Consider the following 18,304-nt stretch of genomic DNA (forward strand, 5'->3'; position numbering starts at 1 on the left):
CCGCTGGGCAGAGAGGGGAGAAAGGACCTGGTCTGGCCTGGTTTTGGTGGGTGAGAGCATCACAAGCAGTTTCAAGGCAGCCCTGATCACACCTTAATCAGGGAGGTGCTCCTTCAGGTGCACCATCACTGAAGTATGAGACCTGAATGTTCTGCTTGTTACTTCTGCTCCATAGGGAAATATCTAGCCAGGGGACTGCAAGCACAGAGGACTGGACAGCTGTTCCAGCTGTGCCTTGCTGGCCTTAAAGAAACTGTTAATCCACAAGCTGAGCTGCTGAGATGATCCCATGGAGCAGACTGGTAAATATTTATGTCTGTTGTTAATATTATATAAAGAAATACACCCAAAAGCGGAGGCTTGTTGTGGAAGCATACAAATGCTCAGCTTACCTGAGAAACAAAAGGGTAATGAGGGCACCCATTGCTTCCCGTTGCTCTCCGAAGCCACGCAGTTGAGCAGTCCAGAGCTAGTGCTATCCTGCTTAGCACTACTTAGTGCAATTCTGTATGAATAGCTACACATCTTCATGTTCACAAGAAGTGGGTTTTATTGGGCAGGGTTCCCAAATCCTGATGTTTCACTTTGTGTCTCGTCTATTGTGCAACTAACTATAACCAAAGTAATCACTGCCCACTCTCTCTGGATTCCGTATTTAATGTTCTTCAAGACTTTTACTCCAGTTGTTGATATTGACTGTATCAATTTCTTGTGCATAGTCTTCTAAAAGGGCTGATGCAGAACTTTTCCAAGTAACTGTTTGACAACAGAGTTATTTAATTTCTGTGGCATTTGATTGGCGTTGGTCTCTTGTTCGGCTTTGAGCTGCACATGGCTTGAGTTTGAAGAGCGTACAGTGAGTTTGAAGAGGAAGGAGAAAGGAGATGAAGCAGGGAAGGCAGTGAGCTTTCCCAATACTAACAAATAGAGCTCTACTCCTACGTTTCTCAGCCTGGACCTCCTTCTCTGTAGTTAAGGTCTTAATGTTCATAAGTCCCCAAGTGTTTTTTGCAATCCAAACCCATAACATTAAAAACAAATTCTAAAAAAAAATAAAATAAAAATTTTAAAGCCTAATAAGTTAAATAGGAAATCAGAGAGGCTAGTTTGCTCCAGCTCCATGCTCCTTTAAAGCAATAACAGTCCATGAGTCATCAGGTCTGACCACCCAGGGCTACCTCCTCTTCCTGAACCAGATGACTCTAGGGTTGTTAGGTCTGAGAGTCCTGAACTCTTTTCTTAAAAGTGTCTTCCAAAAGTATTTCTTTTTCATTCCCCCTGTAACACATTTCCCAGGATACAAACAGGCCAACCCTGTTGATACTGCAGCTGTAACTGAACCCAGATGGGTCATTTCCTGCCTCTTCCTTGCCTTCGAAGTTAAATCCTTTCCTTATGTATGTTGCTTCTGCTCACCACCTGGCAATATTAATTTATTCTACTCTGCTGTATTACCAGTTCTTAAGCTAAAAATGTGGGTAGACTAATATACTACATCACACTAGGAGCAAAGAGCTCATCTGGAAGGAAGTGCACAAACTGGTTTTAAGGGAGGGCAGAGCTCCCATTTTAGGAAAGCATACTCTTACTCCCCAAACTAAAATTCAAATATAACAATGTGTCATGCTTCATGGCTTCTTATAGGGTAAAAAAGAATTTTTTGCAAGCAAATTTTGGCTTAGGTCACATATGGTAGCCTTCCCTCAAGTTTAGGAGTTGTGCATACTAAGTAATCAATCTGTGTTTTGTACCAGTGAGGGGAAAAATGCAAAAATTTACAAAACCAGATTTCCCCAAGTTGCAGAAATTTAAAGCTTGAAATAGCTGCTTGCATTTATCAAGTCACAAAACAGTTGAATGCTGGTACTATATTTTCCAGTGAGTGTGGGAAGTATATAAATATGTTAAAATGTCTTTTCTTCATCCCTTTTTCCACTTTGATTTTTGTAGTACTACTATTCAATAAAGGACATCTCTGTTGGTGGCATGTGCATTTGTTACGGCCATGCTCGAAGCTGCCCACTGGATGAAATCACAAAGGTATTCTTTAATTTCAGCTATTTCTTTTCAGAGAACAATTTTTCCAATTAAAAGAAAGAAAACAGTTCTTTGCCTAAGGAGAATCAGAAAGAGGAGGATAAAAGACATCTTACTCCATGATGTATAAATATTATTTGCTTTTTTTCCCCCTTTTCTATGTAAGCATATCTGGGTCTCTTGTAGTATGACTTTTTTTGAAGTGAAGTATTTTTCTGACATTAAATTTAAAAAATTTGGGGGACAATCAGTTTTGCAACACAGGAGACTTGTCCCTTCTACTCTAGAAAGGTTCCTCCCCTGTGTCAATATAGCATGGTTGGGCAGTCTCATGCCAATTGCAGGGCATTTGTGGGTCTAACATTTTCTGGAGTAAATTAGGTATTAGGCAGACTTTTGGGAACATTAAGTAAATGACCCGTATAAAAATATTTCAATAAAGTTTTTTTTTTTTTTTCTTAGAAATTGCAGTGCCAGTGTGAACACAACACATGTGGAGAGAGCTGTAATAAGTGCTGTCCTGGGTACCATCAGAAACTGTGGAGACCAGGAACCATTTCTGCTGGGAACAAATGTGAGAGTAAGTATGCACAGAGGCTTAGGTAGTTTTATAAGGGCTTATTATGTTATTGTTTAAGTTTGCTTTTAGTACAGATCTATACCTATTCCCAAGAAAAATTAAATTGTTTTCATGGGGTTAAGTGAAGGCAGAGGGACTGCTTATAATAATTTAGGTCATTTTAAATGTTCTGTCCCACATGCCTCTATGGCTAGTAGAGGTGTCATTTAATAATACTTTCAGAGAGGATCAGACAAAAGAGTCTTGGGGATTTATTATACTCCAGTAAAAACTAGCAGATTTGCATCAGTCATTTTGTTAGCTACTTGAAATTCAAATCTCTTATGTTGATCATAAATTTTGTGTCAGACAAACAACATTGTTCTGGCAACACAAATGTTTTGAAAGAAACTTTCCTTACTGGCCAATTATCTTTCAGATTGTCTGATAGATCGACTTAGGTTGTGCCAGTAGTTTGATATAGCTCAGCATGTTGCTAGGGCCTGTTAGTGCATTTTCCCTCTTCGCATTGCTAAAGCCTGGCACAAGCCGCAGGCAATTAGGAGCCTATTAGCTAAAATTTACAGTTGCAAGTGGAAGAGTGGTGTTCTTGATACAGCTCTTAATGTCACTGTTTAGAAAGTAGGTGTTTATGAGTATCTGGACCCAACTATCCTCTAACCTAAATCAGTTTTATACTTGTGTACTGGCACTGGTGGCTCCCCTGGCTTTTGTCTATAATACAAATAACAGAAGAATTAGACAGATTTTCTCCTGTAATGCAGAGGACAGAAAGTGTAAAAATAACTACTGGTAATAACACACATTACTAATGACATCTGACACTGACATTTCACTAGTGACAGGATTGTCTTAGTGTGAGCTACAGGGCAGTGTTAAAATGGATGCTATTAAAGTGGTAACTGTGGCTTTGAAATGTGCTTACTTGCTAAGGAGTACAGTGTCTTGAGACTGCTAAAGCATATAGCATAGTTAATGGGGAAAAAACCACTCTTTTCAGATGGCTTGATATGCTTTTCTTGCATTTGACTCTTCGTAAAATTTCAGTGTTATAGGAACTGTTATACAATGTAAATGAAACAAAAAAGTGGATTTCTTTTCTGTGCCTTCTTAGAGTGCAACTGTCATAACAAAGCAGAAGATTGTTATTACAACCAGAGTGTTGCAGATCAGAAAAGGAGCATAAATATTCATGGCCAGTATATAGGAGGTGGCGTCTGTTTAAACTGTACTCAACATACTGCTGGTATCAACTGTGAAATGTGTGCTGATGGATATTTTAGACCACACAAAGTAAGATTTAGAGAATATCATTCTAATGCTTTGTTGATTCTAATGGGTTACAACATGATATGATGAAATGTATATTTCAGTTCATTGTACACGTATCTATATAAAATACATGTACACACACACAGAGACACACATATGTGTATATATATATTTTACAAATTACAGAGTAACTGAAAACTGTAGAGGATATTTTATAGGTGACACACCACCAACATTTTTAGAGAAAAACTTAAAATGTTTCTTGAATTGCATGGAAGGGCATGTCTTACTGCTTTAACAGAAAGTGATGGAGAACGAAAGAATAGTTGGAGAGACAACTTGAAGTCCTAGTATGGAAATGTAGATGTTTTGATAGGAAAGCCATTTCTCCTGTGGATAAAGCTCTAAAAAGTGCCAGCATTTCATGTCTAATGTCTTCAGAAGTGCCAATATTGCATATCGTCCTATACCAGCCCATTTCAGCAAGTATTAAAAAGGACCCTTATAGGGTTCTAAGATCAGACTCTTTGTCTGATGAGATATTGCAACAAATACTATTCTTCGTCTTGTCATGATTATTGTAGAACATGTTCTCTCTGAGCCTGTCTACTTTCCAGTTTATCAACAAGTCTCACTCTCTGGAAAGATGACCTAAACTCCATTAAAGACATTTGTTAAGATATAACTAAAAGAGTTAAACATATGAACTTCCTGCAATGTGTAGAGATGTCTATAATGAGACATACTGAACGAAATTTCTACCCCACAAGGTCTTGTTTCGGCAGGGTCGTGCATACTTTGGAAAGCCCATGCTTTAGAAATCCAGTATAAATAGGTGCAGAGAGCAAGGGTGAGTCTGTATGAGTGTGGTTAGACAGGAGGTAAAGGCCCAGTAGAGAAACAAACTTGAGTCTGAGATTCTCTAATTTACTTACTGTAAGAAGCATTTAAGGAAAGTCTTCAATCAGCTTGTAGCCAAGAAGTAGGTATCTGGAGGTCATTACTGATTTGCTTTAAATCTGAGGTGCTCAAAGGGAAATTTTAGGCTTCCCTAAAAGAAAGAAAATCCTTGCCATGTGAATTGCATTGCCTATAGTTCAGAGATATATAAATTATTGAAGTCAGAATGAATCCTCATGATTAGGTAATCTGTCCTCCCACTGAATGCAGAGCCAAGGATTTCCTTCATTTCCTTCCTCTTTGAACTAGAGGGCATCTTTGTGAAAAATATCCATTCTTGACTTAAAGATTTCCATAATCTTTGGTAAACCATCACAATGGTTAATTGCTGTCACACTTAAAAATACATATTTAGGTTGAATGTGTCAGGCTTCAACTTCCAGCCCATTAGCTGTTACTATACCTTTGTCTGCTCTGAAAACCAAATTCTGTTTGCCAATTTAAGTTGTTTTTGCACTGTGATCCCCTGATCTTCTCTTTGGTAAAATTAAACAGATTGAGCCCCTTGATCCATTACTGCCTGCTATCTTTTCCAGTCTTCATTCATATCAGTTCCAGTGATCCCAGACAAGAAACAGATGCAACTTTACTTTCCCCAGTTAGAGAGAATTTGACAGAGAACGTTTGTTTTGCAGGTTTCTCCATATGAGGATCACCCTTGCTACCCCTGCGGCTGTGACCCGTTTGGGTCTCTGAGTCCTCATTGCATTAAAGATGAGCACCACTCTGATGCGCAGCGCGGTAAGGGAGCAGGAAGCGCTTTTTCTCTAAAGGTGAAGTCTGGCTAATGTCTCTGGGCACTGAGGTCTGAGGGAACATCATCTTGTTGTGAGTGCCTGCCAGTTGGGTACCGCTTCCAGACACCGGTAAATGTTTGGGAGGGAAGAGGTGAGGCATGACATACCTACAGGTGTTTTAAGATATTTCAGGGCCCTTCATTTACTTGTCTGGGGATGGAGGGCTTTGTCTATGAAAAACTATTTGAAAGGTTGAGATCTAACACTGTTCTTTATGAAGCTATCTGTTGTTCTTTATACAGCTGTCAGATAATCCATTCTGGTGGAGTTTCTGTGCATCTGGTACTCTAAACATGAATAATAGATGGTGGGGCTGACATTATGCCAAGTATCTGTGTGGAATGTAACATGGAGTGTAATAAAAAAGGACTGTTAAATTACTTGCACACACTGAGACATCTTGAATTCATCCTCCTGTCAGCTCTTAAGTATTTGTTTGTTTATCTGTTTTTGTTTTTCAAGGGACTTGGCCAGGTCAATGTGAATGCAGAGAAGGTTACACAGGAGAAAAATGTGATCGTTGCGCATTTGGGTATCAGGGCTACCCTAACTGCCTGCGATGTAACTGCAGCCTGGTTGGTAGCATTAATGAAGATCCATGCACAGAACCTTGTCTTTGCAAAGTAAGTGTCTCCCATTTTTATTTAAGAGGGAATTTGTGGATGGATTTGTAATTCACTGTTCATGAAAATATAATAGTTTATGTTGAATAATTCCGTATGTTACAGATACAGCACTTGCTATAAAAATGGGCCAGGCTGGCATTAAAATCACATAATATCTGCACATGTCTGTAAGTGTGAGAAAGAATCACAGAGAGAATGACAATGTGCCTAGCTGGGTTTGGTTTTAGGGATTGGCTGATCTTTTTATTCAAAGCCACTGATCTCTTGTAAAGAAAAGATGTTTATAACATCTGCTTTCTATGAAGTAATGGTATGCATTTGGAAAGAACTATTGGAATAATTAAATTAGACCTGTGTATGAAATCTTATTTAATTATTTGATTGCAAAATATAAAGTGTCAAGAATGTAAGCAAATAAAAGAGCAGATCTGCAGCCTTCTTTTTTATTTTTTGGTAAATATACAATCCCTTTGAAATATCTTGCAGCTGTAGATTCTGCTGAACTTTATTAGGAAGCGGTGTGTCAATATTTAGAGAAGTTACACTTAATTTTCTGAACCAAATGTTAGCTAGTAGTTTTTTATATTTGTTGCCAAGTATGATGGTGAACAGCAGCCAAAAAACCTGTGGTTTGTTTGACAGCTTTTCTAAAACTGCTTAGTTCTTTTGCATAATTTGTCTGATCCAAAATATCAAACGTATAAATAACTGGAGTCATACTTCTGGAAGAAAGATATAGCTCCGGTGGCCAAGTTAAATAAGAAAAAAAGGGATGCAACTGCTTTGCCTGTTTTTGTGCTAGAGTAACATGTTTTTAGCCAATGCAGCTAAACTGATGAAAACTTTGGTGCAAACTCGGCAAGAAACTGTCCCCTCTTAATGCTGTTGTGAGTGTGAACCTGCCGTACAGAATTTTTAGGTGAAACCACTGAGAGTGTCACCATCCAGCAGCCCACCTATGTGGAAGAAGGAAGTTGTGTGCTCCAAGTGTCAAGTGAAGGAAGCAAGATTTCTAAGCCAGTGCAGTCTCCATGAACACAGTAATGCAAAACTACTACTTTTTCTAGTTTGAATTTCATACTAGCTCTTTTTGTAAAACCCATTCTCATTATTAGGTAAGTTTTCAGTTTTCATTATGAAATAAATAATAATTTCTACCTAGCAGTGACAACTGACACGTGTGTTGAGAGCCAAAGTGAAATGTATGATCCAAGTGCATCCTGAAGGCTGAGAAAGAAAAAAAGCTGAAAAGAACATGCGATTATTATTTCTCTAAAAAAACAAGATTTTAAAATCTCATTATGTCAGGTGGCCCTTTACCTGGGGTTGAAAGCAGGCAGAGCCTTTGAATCAAAGATCTGGAGATCATCTACATTTTTCTTACGGTTTGCAAAACCAGTTTGTATTTTGCTTACCAAAACAAAAGCAAATGACCTACCTGTTTAGAGAGTTCACATACCAAATGCTGGTCCATGAGAGAGAGACTTGGTAGTGTTGCCATCAAAGGGCTCAGATTTCTCTCCAGTGAGCTGGAAATCTGCTGTATGGGACCAAATCTAATATAAGGCTGGAATCTGTAGTGATTCTGCTGGCCAAAGTGGAAGGAAGTTACACCCTGGTGTAGCTGAAAGCGGAATTTCATCCCAAGGCTTTGTGTTTAAGTTGAACTGTGGTGCTCATACGGGGCTCCTCGAAATGGCAAGACAGGTATCCTTCATGGTGTGGCCCACAGCCGTAGTACCCTGAGTGTCTGTAGCAGGGAACTTTGTGGGGTGCACAAGAACACCCTCTTTGCCTTTGTGATGGGGTTTCCTCATAGTGGAAACCAGAGGGTGAGATGGATAGTCATATATGTCCAGGTCTTGCCCTGATATGAAGCTGGGACATGGCCAGAGCATTGTTCCTGGGGTGGGAAAGGTGCTGGATCGCAGCATAGAGATACCCATTGAGAACTACTACTTCCACAGCTTTGTGGGCATTTAGAGACTATTTTCTTTACTTGTTTGCTTCTCAGCAGCTTTTGTCTAAATGTTTCTTCCAAGTATCTACACAGTGTCAGTAGAAAGTTTACAAGATTTTTGTTATAGGAAGTTGGGTGCACTGGTTTTGGGTTTTTTCTTTTTTCCCACTAAATACTACATTAAAGAGCTTTGTAACAGTGTGCTCGAGACCACCCAGTTTGTATAGTGAGGAGGCAGAAGACAGTGCTGGAGCTGACAGAGGTGGAGCACCTCTACTTTCGGAGCAGGAATTTCTGGACCTTAGCCAGAGCAAGTTAGGAGGAAGAGCTGCCAGCTAGCATACGTGTACGTGATGTTCCTGTAGGAAGAAGTGGTGAGGATCACAGTGCGAGTTGTAATAGATAGTTGAGATGTTGTCTTAAAACTGGCTGTGGTAGCTCCAGGAGCCTGGCCGTCAAGGTAAGCTATCCTGTGGGCCATCTGGATTCTGTAAACATGGGAACTTTTCCCCAAAGCAAATTTCCCCTAGAAATTCAAGCTACTAGTGAATCAGACTGGCAAAGTAGCAGAAGTTTTGCAAAACCTGCCTGTGTGCCAGAATTTCATTGCATACGAGCCCTTACATGGCATGTTTAGATTTTGATGAACAGGCAAATTCTGATGAATTTTTCCAATCAGTTTTAGTTTTAAGCTCACTGAGTCTTATTCAATAAGCCTCCTGTGCTGAAATCTGTTTTCTTTCATATCCTTCTGAATGCTGTTATGCCTAAATCCCATCTAATCTACTGTATTTGTTACCATAATAATGCTGATGTGAAACAAATGTTATGTGCCATTCACAGGAAAATGTAGAAGGTGAAAACTGTGACCTCTGTAAACCGGGATTCTACAATTTGCAAGAAAGAAACCCTCAGGGCTGCACAGAGTGTTTCTGCTTTGGGGTTTCTGATGTCTGTGACAGTCTAACATGGCCCATCAGTCAGGTATTTATATGTTATGTCCATGACCTAATATTCTTTCCTTAGGCAGCTGCAAAATGTGCTGTATTTCTCTTTTGACATGGCCCAAGTTAACTCCAATTTCTGGTATGCGTCTCCTTACAGAGGAATGGATTTTCAGTGTCAGTGGATAGCTCTGAGAGAACCAGCATGTCACTCCAGTGCAAGCTTTGTCCCCATTGGGTTGCAGTGCTACCAGAAGCACTGGCTAGTGGAGTCTGTCATAATGCCTTGGAAGGTGCATTTTTTCTGACCTTGTGCTGTTGAAGTTTCTTTACATGTTGAAGAGAGGAACCAAAACCCACTCCCATGCCCATACCTATTGGGCAGGGGTGATGTGACCTCTAGCAATACTTCCAACACTCTTGCTTGGAAAACAGAAGGATTATAAATATCACTATCTTCTGAACAGACATTTGCTGAGTAGGGAACTTTTGGGGCACTGTTTTTTCAAATCCCTTCCACATCTTTGCACAGCTAGTCACACTTTAGTCCCCTGTTTTGTGTGCCAAGAGAGGGAGAAGAAAACACCTCAAATAGACTGAAAGTGTAAGGTGCTTGTATAAAAATGTTTCAGTGAGAAGAATGAAATTCTTTCTTCCTGCTCCTTCCTCTGGGACTGTGGAGTTAACTTCCTTCTGACTCAGCTTTGTCTATACATGGGGATGATAGGCCTCAAAGCCGTTTATGTTTTGTAATTCTATCTCGGGGAATTATGTAGGTATAAAGCTAATTTTTTTGGAGGGATAAAAATCACACTTATTCCTGTCTAATAGGGAGGTAGAGATAATCCTAGTCTGATTATAATGAAGTGGCAACTATTTGCATGTATTGGAGGTCAGACTGGGTTAAAGAAGGTGCTGTAGATTCATTAATTTGAATGAGTATCTAGGGAAGGGGTAAGTTAATGACTGCTTTCTCAGCAACTCTAAGCCTGGCTCCCATTAATGTAACCTTTCTTTTTTGCAGACATCAGATATGACTGGTTGGCTGGTTACTGATCTGTATAACGCAAAGAGCGTGCAGCCTCAGCGAAGCCAGTTTGATGGACCCCATCAAATAAGTATCAACAACACTGAGGCTGTGAAAGTACTGAAACACACTTATTACTGGTCAGCACCTGAGCCATATCTGGGAAATAAAGTAAGTTCTTAGGAAGAGTCAAAGCTATTCTATGGTTTCCTTATTTTAATCATACTGTATTGCTCTAAAAATGTCCTTCTACTTAGACAGTACACATATAGTAACTCTGCTTTCTAAAACGTTTCATTACTGAGAAATTAGTATACCATAAATTCTCCTCTGCGCACCTAAAACTTTGTTCTCATATCTTTCCTGTATGACATAAATCATTGTCTTTCAGTTTAACGTTTTCTTCACTGTGCATTGAAACCGTTGGAGTTGCTATTTGTCATTCCACGCAGCCTGTGTCTGTTCTTTGGTTAGCTTATGGAAAGTAATTCAAATTTGAGTATAGTTGGAATATCTCATACTTCCATAGTTATAAATTAAAGATAAAACCCAATATTAACAGGCTTCTCAATCTGTCTCCGCTCTTCAAATCATAGTGTTCCTGGCCCAGTTCCCCCTTTTCCCTGCACTCGCTCTTTGAGCTCACTCACGTCCCCATTTCCTTCTCTGCCCATCTTCCATGATAGTCTAGTCTCTCTCACTTCCTCCTGGCAGTTATTAACTTTTGTGCTTGCATTCCCCATATTTTTGGCTGCCATACCCAAGCTTACACCCTTCACACCTTGTCCAGTACTATAGACAGAACCATTAACTTCCTTGTGTCTGCCTCTTGCCCCTCTCCCATTTCAGATTCATCACCAAGCAACTAGTCTTAATTTTTGCCCTGGTTACTACCTAAAGCTCTGTGTCTCCCAGCTTTTTGCCTGCCTGCCACCTCACTTCTTTAACTGTTTCTCAGTCCAGTATCTTTGCTCACAGAGCCCTGCTCCTTAGTGTAGTGACCGTGTAAATGGACACAAGTCTCAAACTATAACTTGAAGGAATAATTTTGTACAGGACAACAGTCACTCAAATTCTGATCTCCTATCCCTTAAATATAGGTTGATACTGTTGATACTACTCTTTAGTTTACTTTGAAGTAGTCAGCATCAGATTTGGGGCTCAGGAGCCCCAAAGGAGGAATATGGAACAGGAATAACTCCAGTATGCAGTACCCCTTGGCTAGAATGGTAATGTAAACCTGTGCTGTTCGCTGAAAGTCCCGTGGGTGTTGCGCTGAACGAGGGCACTTGTCTGAATCACCTGCAGAGCCTTCAGCTTGCTTTCCCCACCTGCACAGCAGCAAGCCAGCACTTGTCCCAGCGTTAATACACATGGCACATTAAACTTGCGTGGAAAGTGGTGTTTGTAAGTCTACGCACTCCTTTAGTTTGCTGTCTCTTCTTTGCATTGATTGTGGGTTGCTTTGCTGCTAACGCTTTGGTTTTTGTAATTTCAGCTGACAGCTTTTGGTGGAGATTTGAAGTATACAGTATCTTACGACATTCCAATGGAGAGTGTGGACAGTGATATAGTATCTAGTGTGGACGTCATCATTCAGGTGGATTTTTTTTTTCAGCTGGCTACTACTCAGACATTATTGGGAATCTAATAGGCTAAAACGGAAAAGAAAAAGAATATTTTTATATTAATATCTTTCTCAGGTTTAAATCCCTTCCTAAAAGTCACTACCAAGATTTTTTGTATTATTCAGCTGTCTGGTTTTCTGATCCACTTCTCTGAAACTGTAGGTATGCAATGCTAACTTTGTATAATAAATATCTACAAATTAACCTTTGTAAAAACAGCTGAGGTAGTAACTACTAAATGAACAAAGGTCTATTTACAAAAGAAACTATAATAAACTGGAATGATTTATATTTATGAAACAGATGAATGTTCTTGCAGTTTGCTTACTTTTCTAGTACTATTTATGTTGCAGTTAAAAAATATCTCTCTATAAGAAATCCAGGCACCCTCCAAAAAGCATTATTTTATAATAGTAATAGGTAGCAATCAAACAAGACAGAAAAGAGATTCTGTTTTGTGGAGGAGCTGGATTTTTGAAGTATAGTTTAATTATTTTTTCAGAAGAAAACCAAGTATTTTTGAAGTCTCCAAACTAAAAGGGAATGGGATTTTAGTCTTCCTGAAGCCATAGGAAGTGCAGCCTTTATATTTATTCTTTTCCTAGTGCAGGAAATCCAGTTTGGTTGCCTCTTTTCTATGTTATCTGGATGTATATCGTTTCCACAAGTCCCAGGCCAAGGCAATCTGTTAGGTAAAGTGTAAAGTAGGCCACAGTCACCTCATACTTAATATGAAATCTAAAAGCAGAAATGTTCATATTCATTCTTTATTGGTTTTGGGAGTGAGTAGAAAGCTACACAGTGTGCATGTAGGGTAATTACCTATATGAGGTCAGCTGAGAGTAAATATAATTGCTAAATAAAGTCTGCATGCAAATACAGAAAATGTTTTCTCTGTCTTTCAATTTCAGGGCAATGGGCAGATTTTGAGTACAAGAGCAGCAGGCTTGTCCTTGCAGCCATATGAGGAGTATTCTAATGCTGTGAGATTTGTATCGGAAAATTTCATAGACTTCAATACAAAAAAAGCTGTGGACCGGGAAAGGTTGATGACTGTTCTAGTAAACGTAACCCATCTTCTGATCAGGGCCAACTACAATATTGCCAAAAAAGCTGTGTACAGGTGAGAGAGAGAAAATACTCCAATTAATCCAAATACTTTTATTATTTTTGTGGCATAGTGGCAATAGTCCTAAAGTTTTAAGTTAATAATTTCAAGGGAAAAAAAAATATTTGATTGAATTTTCTCAAGACTGGTCTTGTACCCAAAATTCCAAGTGGAATGTGTAGAAAAATGCATTTCATTGTTTTAAAGATATCTGATAGCAGATTCCTTGTTTTCCACTTTAAAGGAATACTGCCTAAAAGCCTCATTACAATGACAGCTTTGTTAGAGGGAAATATCTCCTAAACTCACAGTAGTATGCTTGTTTCGATATGTGGCAAGTTAATCCATCACTGACTATTGAAAACCTGCTAGTAAAGACATTGGCTGTATTTTCTTTTAATGTCTGTTTGCAGATGTTACTGAGGCTCGTCTCTAAGGGAGCACTTAATAGGAAAACTCGTCTGGAATGAATTAATGGGTCATACCTTAGTCTCAAGTCAGAATTAGCAATATCTGTACCAGTCCTTACAGATCTCTGTCTTGTTCTCAAAGTCCACAGGAGTAAGGCCTTACTGCCCTTCGTGTGTGCACTTACCAGCAAGGACCTGGTGCTGTTTCTGGCTGCGCACCCACCTGTAACATGTGTCTGTTTTAGACATGGTCCAGTAAAGCTATTTTATTTTGGGGCTGCAGTAGAAGGCTGCCCTGCTGCTACACCTCTGATATCATGACAGAGAGGGAAGTTCTTGATTAAACCTCTCTACAGGAGAAGTCACAGAGTCAATGGGAGTAATCATAATAACAACAGGGTGAGGACAAATCTACTTCCAGCTCATAAATACAAACACAGTGATAACACTATGATCATAGTCTTTTTATAGCTGAGATTTGTGCCTGTTTCTCAGCTGTCACCACCAGAGAGCAGTGTTACTCTCCTAGAAGCAAATTATCCTGTTTAAAATCAGCTTTGGGGAAACAAATGGTGTGATGTCTTCCTGTTTGATCCTAGGTTGGACTCTGTGACCCTGGATATTGCAAGTGCAAATGTTGTAGACCTTTCTTCAGCACCAGATGTGGAATTCTGTGAATGTCCTCAAGGTTACACAGGAATATCCTGTGAGGTAACCTCTCCTCGTGTTGTGTGTATGCAAAATGATCTCCTATTTGAAAGGATCTAGATATTAAACGCAAGCTGCCTTTAATTGCACTGCTATAAAAATATATTTCCTGTGGCGAAATGATGTGTGCTATATTGCACACAGTATTATAGATATTTTCTTCCAGGTACACTTAATGGGATCTTGTTTCCTGAAAGCTGTTTGATGGCACTAAAAGGTGATGATACACTTCAGAGCATCAGTGTTGCAGAGGGAGCAGCTCTAAAAGCTCTGTTAGGCTGTTCTAAGCTTACCTTATTCATTAATAGCATTCTTCCAGGATCTGAATTGTGCACAGCTTATTTCTGTTTTGTATCATTGGGTTTGTGGAAGCAGTAAGGGACCTTAGCAGGGAGGAATGCTAGTCTGGGAAGATCCCGCGAGGGTCAAATGTGTTATGCAAGGTGGTGTCTTATATATCTGTGAACAGAAGATTATGGAGGCAGAGCACCATCTGCAGAATAGCAGGAATTATTTAACAGATAATTTCAATGCGAAGCTTTGTGCCATAGTGTCATTAATGATTCTGTAGAGGAGCTAGAACATCTGCTTTTTTTTGTCTTGTAATAAAGAACTTCACATGTTGAACTGCACGAAATTTAACTTATGTGCCTCCAGAGGATGAAGGGTTGAATCAAAGTTTCACAGAGTTAACTCTTGCTGCTTTACCCAGTGCAAGTAAAAAACAACCACCAGGAAAGAGTTGCAGTCACATCAATGGAGCTGAAAGAGCATTCGGTTACCAGAATGTGAATGAGTTAGTTTGTGGGTGGTCAGAAGTGGGCTCTCTGAGTATGATTTGATGTGTACTTTTAACATACATAGTGCTTCTATGTTTTTCCCCCCGTTTCTTTTCAGTCCTGTCTCCCTGGGTACTACCGTGTGGATGGAATACTCTTTGGAGGTATTTGTCAACCCTGCAAATGCAATGGGCATGCAACTGAATGTGATATTCATGGTGTTTGCTTTGTAAGTTATCCTTCAAAGTGTTTGTGTTGTTTAAGCATCTATTTAGGAATTAGGAGAGGATTTTGGCTGTGGGAGACAATGTGTGCAGATTTTAAGCTGTGGGTATAGAACCTTTTTCTTGCTTTTCATTCTTTATGTCAATATATTTCAGTGGGCTCCCTTAAAGTGTTTTCTATTAAAGAATTTGTTTTAGTTTACCATTTAAAGTGGGGAATAATCAGCACTAAAATAAAATGTCAGTATATACTGGCTAATAAAAATCTCAACTTTGCTTGTACAAGTCAGTAAAAAACTTTCCTTGGAACGAACAAAATTAAGCGGAGTTTTAGGTGAAGATCTGTTTTCGGATATATGTGCATCTCCATATGTGCAGTGGAAATTACACATTCCCTTCTGAAGACCGAATTTTGCTCTCAGCTCTCTTTCTTCTAAAATGTAAAGGTCACAGAAATAGAATGGCTAAACACAAGTAAGAAACATATAAGAAGTCTGTTACTGCAAGTGTGTGCAATGTGCAAAATAAGTTTAAGTTTGTGTGTAAGTAATATGGTTGTTTCCTGATGTAAATACTCTTTAAAATTTTGGAGAGAGATAATTAGAAATTGTTGTTATAACTCAGATAAACCCTACTTATCTTCAAAGTTCTTCTCCATTCTTCATGCCCTCTCCTTGAATCCTAATGCTGTACTGCATGCAAACTCCTGCAGAGATCCCTCAGGGGCTCAAAAACCATCAAGAGTAAATACAAAAAGATTTTTTTTCGGTCTCTTGCAGGCTTGTCAGCACAACACAACAGGACCTTTCTGTGATCAGTGCTTGCCTGGCTTCTATGGACGTCCATCCCAAGGAACTCCTGAGGACTGTCAGCCCTGTTCCTGTCCTTTGAGCTCTGCTGCAAACAAGTAAGCTGCTTGTGCTTCTTTTGCATCTTCAGCAAAATCAGTGTGTGGGAGAAAGAAAAGTGCTACAAAATCTGAAGCACAGAGAGGACTTCTCTTCTCCCTCTTCATTTGAGCCTGTCTCATAGAAATGTTGTTTTGCCAGATAGAAAAATGTATAGATTAAGCTAAGAGATGCTGAGCGAACTGGTGCAATTTGTACACAAAGGGTGAAGGTAATACTTAGACCCATCCTTGAACTTGGCAGCGAAATCACAGTTCTCTTTCATGTTATTTCAGAAAATGACAAAAGGACAGATGGATTGTATGTGAAAAAGAGGAGCTGGGTATGGAGTTTTGACAGATTTTCTAGAAAGAGAGCTACATTTTTAGGAAGTTTTAAAATCTTCCTTTCTTTTAAAAGACAAAACCTTGAGAAGAGTTTCTACAAATGATAATTCTGTTTTGACACGTATGTTTAAAGCATTGTTGTTAATCTAGAAAAATTTGCAATTACATAGTTATACAAATGGGTGCACAGACTTGAAAGGTGGGTTTTGAATGTTTGTGGAAGTCTGTAATTCTGTGTATTGATACTGACTGCCAAAAATATTGTTAATAGTTTCAGTCCTACTTGCCTGCTGAGTGAAGGAGGTGAAATTGTCTGTGACAAATGTCTTTCAGGCTATACTGGTTCTCAGTGTGAAAGGTATGTACACTAGTTTTGGATAAAATATTGATATCATTGTCTTCACTAACTATCCATCATCCTACCTGCCTTGAATTGCTTATACCACACGTACAGAACATTCCTGATACATCTTTCCTTTCCATTTTGTCTTCGCTTCTAATATAGAGTCTCTTTAGAAAAACGGATTGATTAGGAAATACTGTCTTGGGTGGGGAGAGTATCTGATATATCTTCATCCCAGCTGACAAAATTTTCAATCTCTTGTGCAGATGTGCTAATGGTTACTACGGGAATCCGCTGGTGCCTGGGCAGTCGTGTGTTCCCTGCGAATGCAATGGCAATGTAAACCCTCAAGAGGATGGCCACTGTGATACTGTCACAGGACAGTGCCTGAAGTGTGTGGGGAACACTGGGGGTGACCACTGTGAAAGGTGTGCTGATGGCTATTCTGGGGATGCAGTGACTGAGAAAAGCTGTCACGGTAAGCTACTATTATTAAGTGTCGTATTTTAAGGAACAGAAAAATGTGGTGTGTGTGTAGCTGAATGGATAGGGAGATATGTGCCTTTTTGGAAAGAGTTAACCTTCTAGTTCAACTTGTGAGTTGACAAGTGCAGGTTGAAAACTATAGGGTTGGTTTAGTGTGAGAAAGGAACGTATTATGTTGGGATCTAATTCCTCATATTCTTCACACCCATTGGCTTGCTTAATACACTCTGTTTGGTTAGCTGTTGCAGATGTTTCCTACTTCAGAGTGTTGCAAATAGGGCCAGAAGTGATGAACTACTCAAATGCATCTCTTCAGAGTTGTTTTTCTTTTTCTTCCTTTTGGCCCAAATGCATAGTACTGTTATTAATGTGGTATATTACATCTATGATATATTAACAGGTGAAACATATACTGTATACCAAATTTTGCAGTCCTATATAATAATGAATGCGTATAGATAGACATTAATACAATTCTTTTGTTTTTGTTTCTTTTTTCTAAACATAAGCCTGTGAGTGCCATGTGAATGGTTCCCTTTCCAGTATTTGTCATCATGGGACAGGCTTCTGTCAGTGCAAGTCAAATGTGATCGGACAAAGATGCGATAAGTGCTTGGTAAGCAATATTTAGCTGTTCCTGACATCTGAATTTTCTTGTATCTTGGTCTGCCTGTTTATCTGCAAATACTGACATCAGTGTGAAGAGACACAAAGGGAAAGCTCTATCTGCTTGAATGCTTAGTATATAAAGTTTATTCCCCGCTCTCCAAAATTCTCTGGGAATTTGAACTCCTGATCACTCCATAGGAAACCAAAGGCTTTTGATCAGTCTGTTTGATATTTTCACTTATGGCTTTGGCATGACACATGAAATTCTTGATGGACAACTAGGTCACAGGTGCTTGAGGGCTTTTGGAAAAGAAAGGGAATGATTTTCAGCAGTACAAAATGCCAGGTGATGGAGTATAAGAAAGCTTCTCCACTGATCTGAGGCACAGTGAGAAGGTGGAAGACCTGAGGATGCTACTGGATTGTAGGAAGCCTGTACTTCACTGGTGTGGTGCAGCTGTAGAAGAGGCAGGTGTGATTTAGGATGTGTCAGGTGAGCTCATTCCAATAGGGATAGGCAGTACTAATGCACCAGTAAGGTCTTATCTGGATTTCTATGTAAAATTCTGGTC

At 39.3% G+C, this 18,304-nt stretch overlaps 1 protein-coding gene across 1 annotated transcript in view; it reads left to right on the forward strand.

Moving 5' to 3' along the window:
• The window catches only part of LAMA1 (laminin subunit alpha 1), a 106,063-nt gene that overhangs the window by 37,389 nt on the left and 50,370 nt on the right, over positions 1 to 18,304 (forward strand). The window contains exons 6-20 of the mRNA XM_026105553.2: positions 1,951 to 2,040; positions 2,500 to 2,617; positions 3,732 to 3,910; positions 5,485 to 5,590; positions 6,109 to 6,269; positions 9,076 to 9,216; positions 10,201 to 10,374; positions 11,702 to 11,803; positions 12,743 to 12,954; positions 13,949 to 14,060; positions 14,955 to 15,065; positions 15,840 to 15,967; positions 16,566 to 16,652; positions 16,904 to 17,115; positions 17,633 to 17,739. Of these exons, the coding sequence (XP_025961338.2) occupies positions 1,951 to 2,040; positions 2,500 to 2,617; positions 3,732 to 3,910; positions 5,485 to 5,590; positions 6,109 to 6,269; positions 9,076 to 9,216; positions 10,201 to 10,374; positions 11,702 to 11,803; positions 12,743 to 12,954; positions 13,949 to 14,060; positions 14,955 to 15,065; positions 15,840 to 15,967; positions 16,566 to 16,652; positions 16,904 to 17,115; positions 17,633 to 17,739 (2,040 nt within the window). The remainder of the gene's footprint in view (positions 1 to 1,950; positions 2,041 to 2,499; positions 2,618 to 3,731; positions 3,911 to 5,484; positions 5,591 to 6,108; positions 6,270 to 9,075; positions 9,217 to 10,200; positions 10,375 to 11,701; positions 11,804 to 12,742; positions 12,955 to 13,948; positions 14,061 to 14,954; positions 15,066 to 15,839; positions 15,968 to 16,565; positions 16,653 to 16,903; positions 17,116 to 17,632; positions 17,740 to 18,304) is intronic.

The sequence above is a fragment of the Dromaius novaehollandiae genome, chromosome 2, assembly GCF_036370855.1.
Source record: "Dromaius novaehollandiae isolate bDroNov1 chromosome 2, bDroNov1.hap1, whole genome shotgun sequence".
NCBI classification, from domain to species: Eukaryota; Metazoa; Chordata; class Aves; order Casuariiformes; family Dromaiidae; genus Dromaius; species Dromaius novaehollandiae.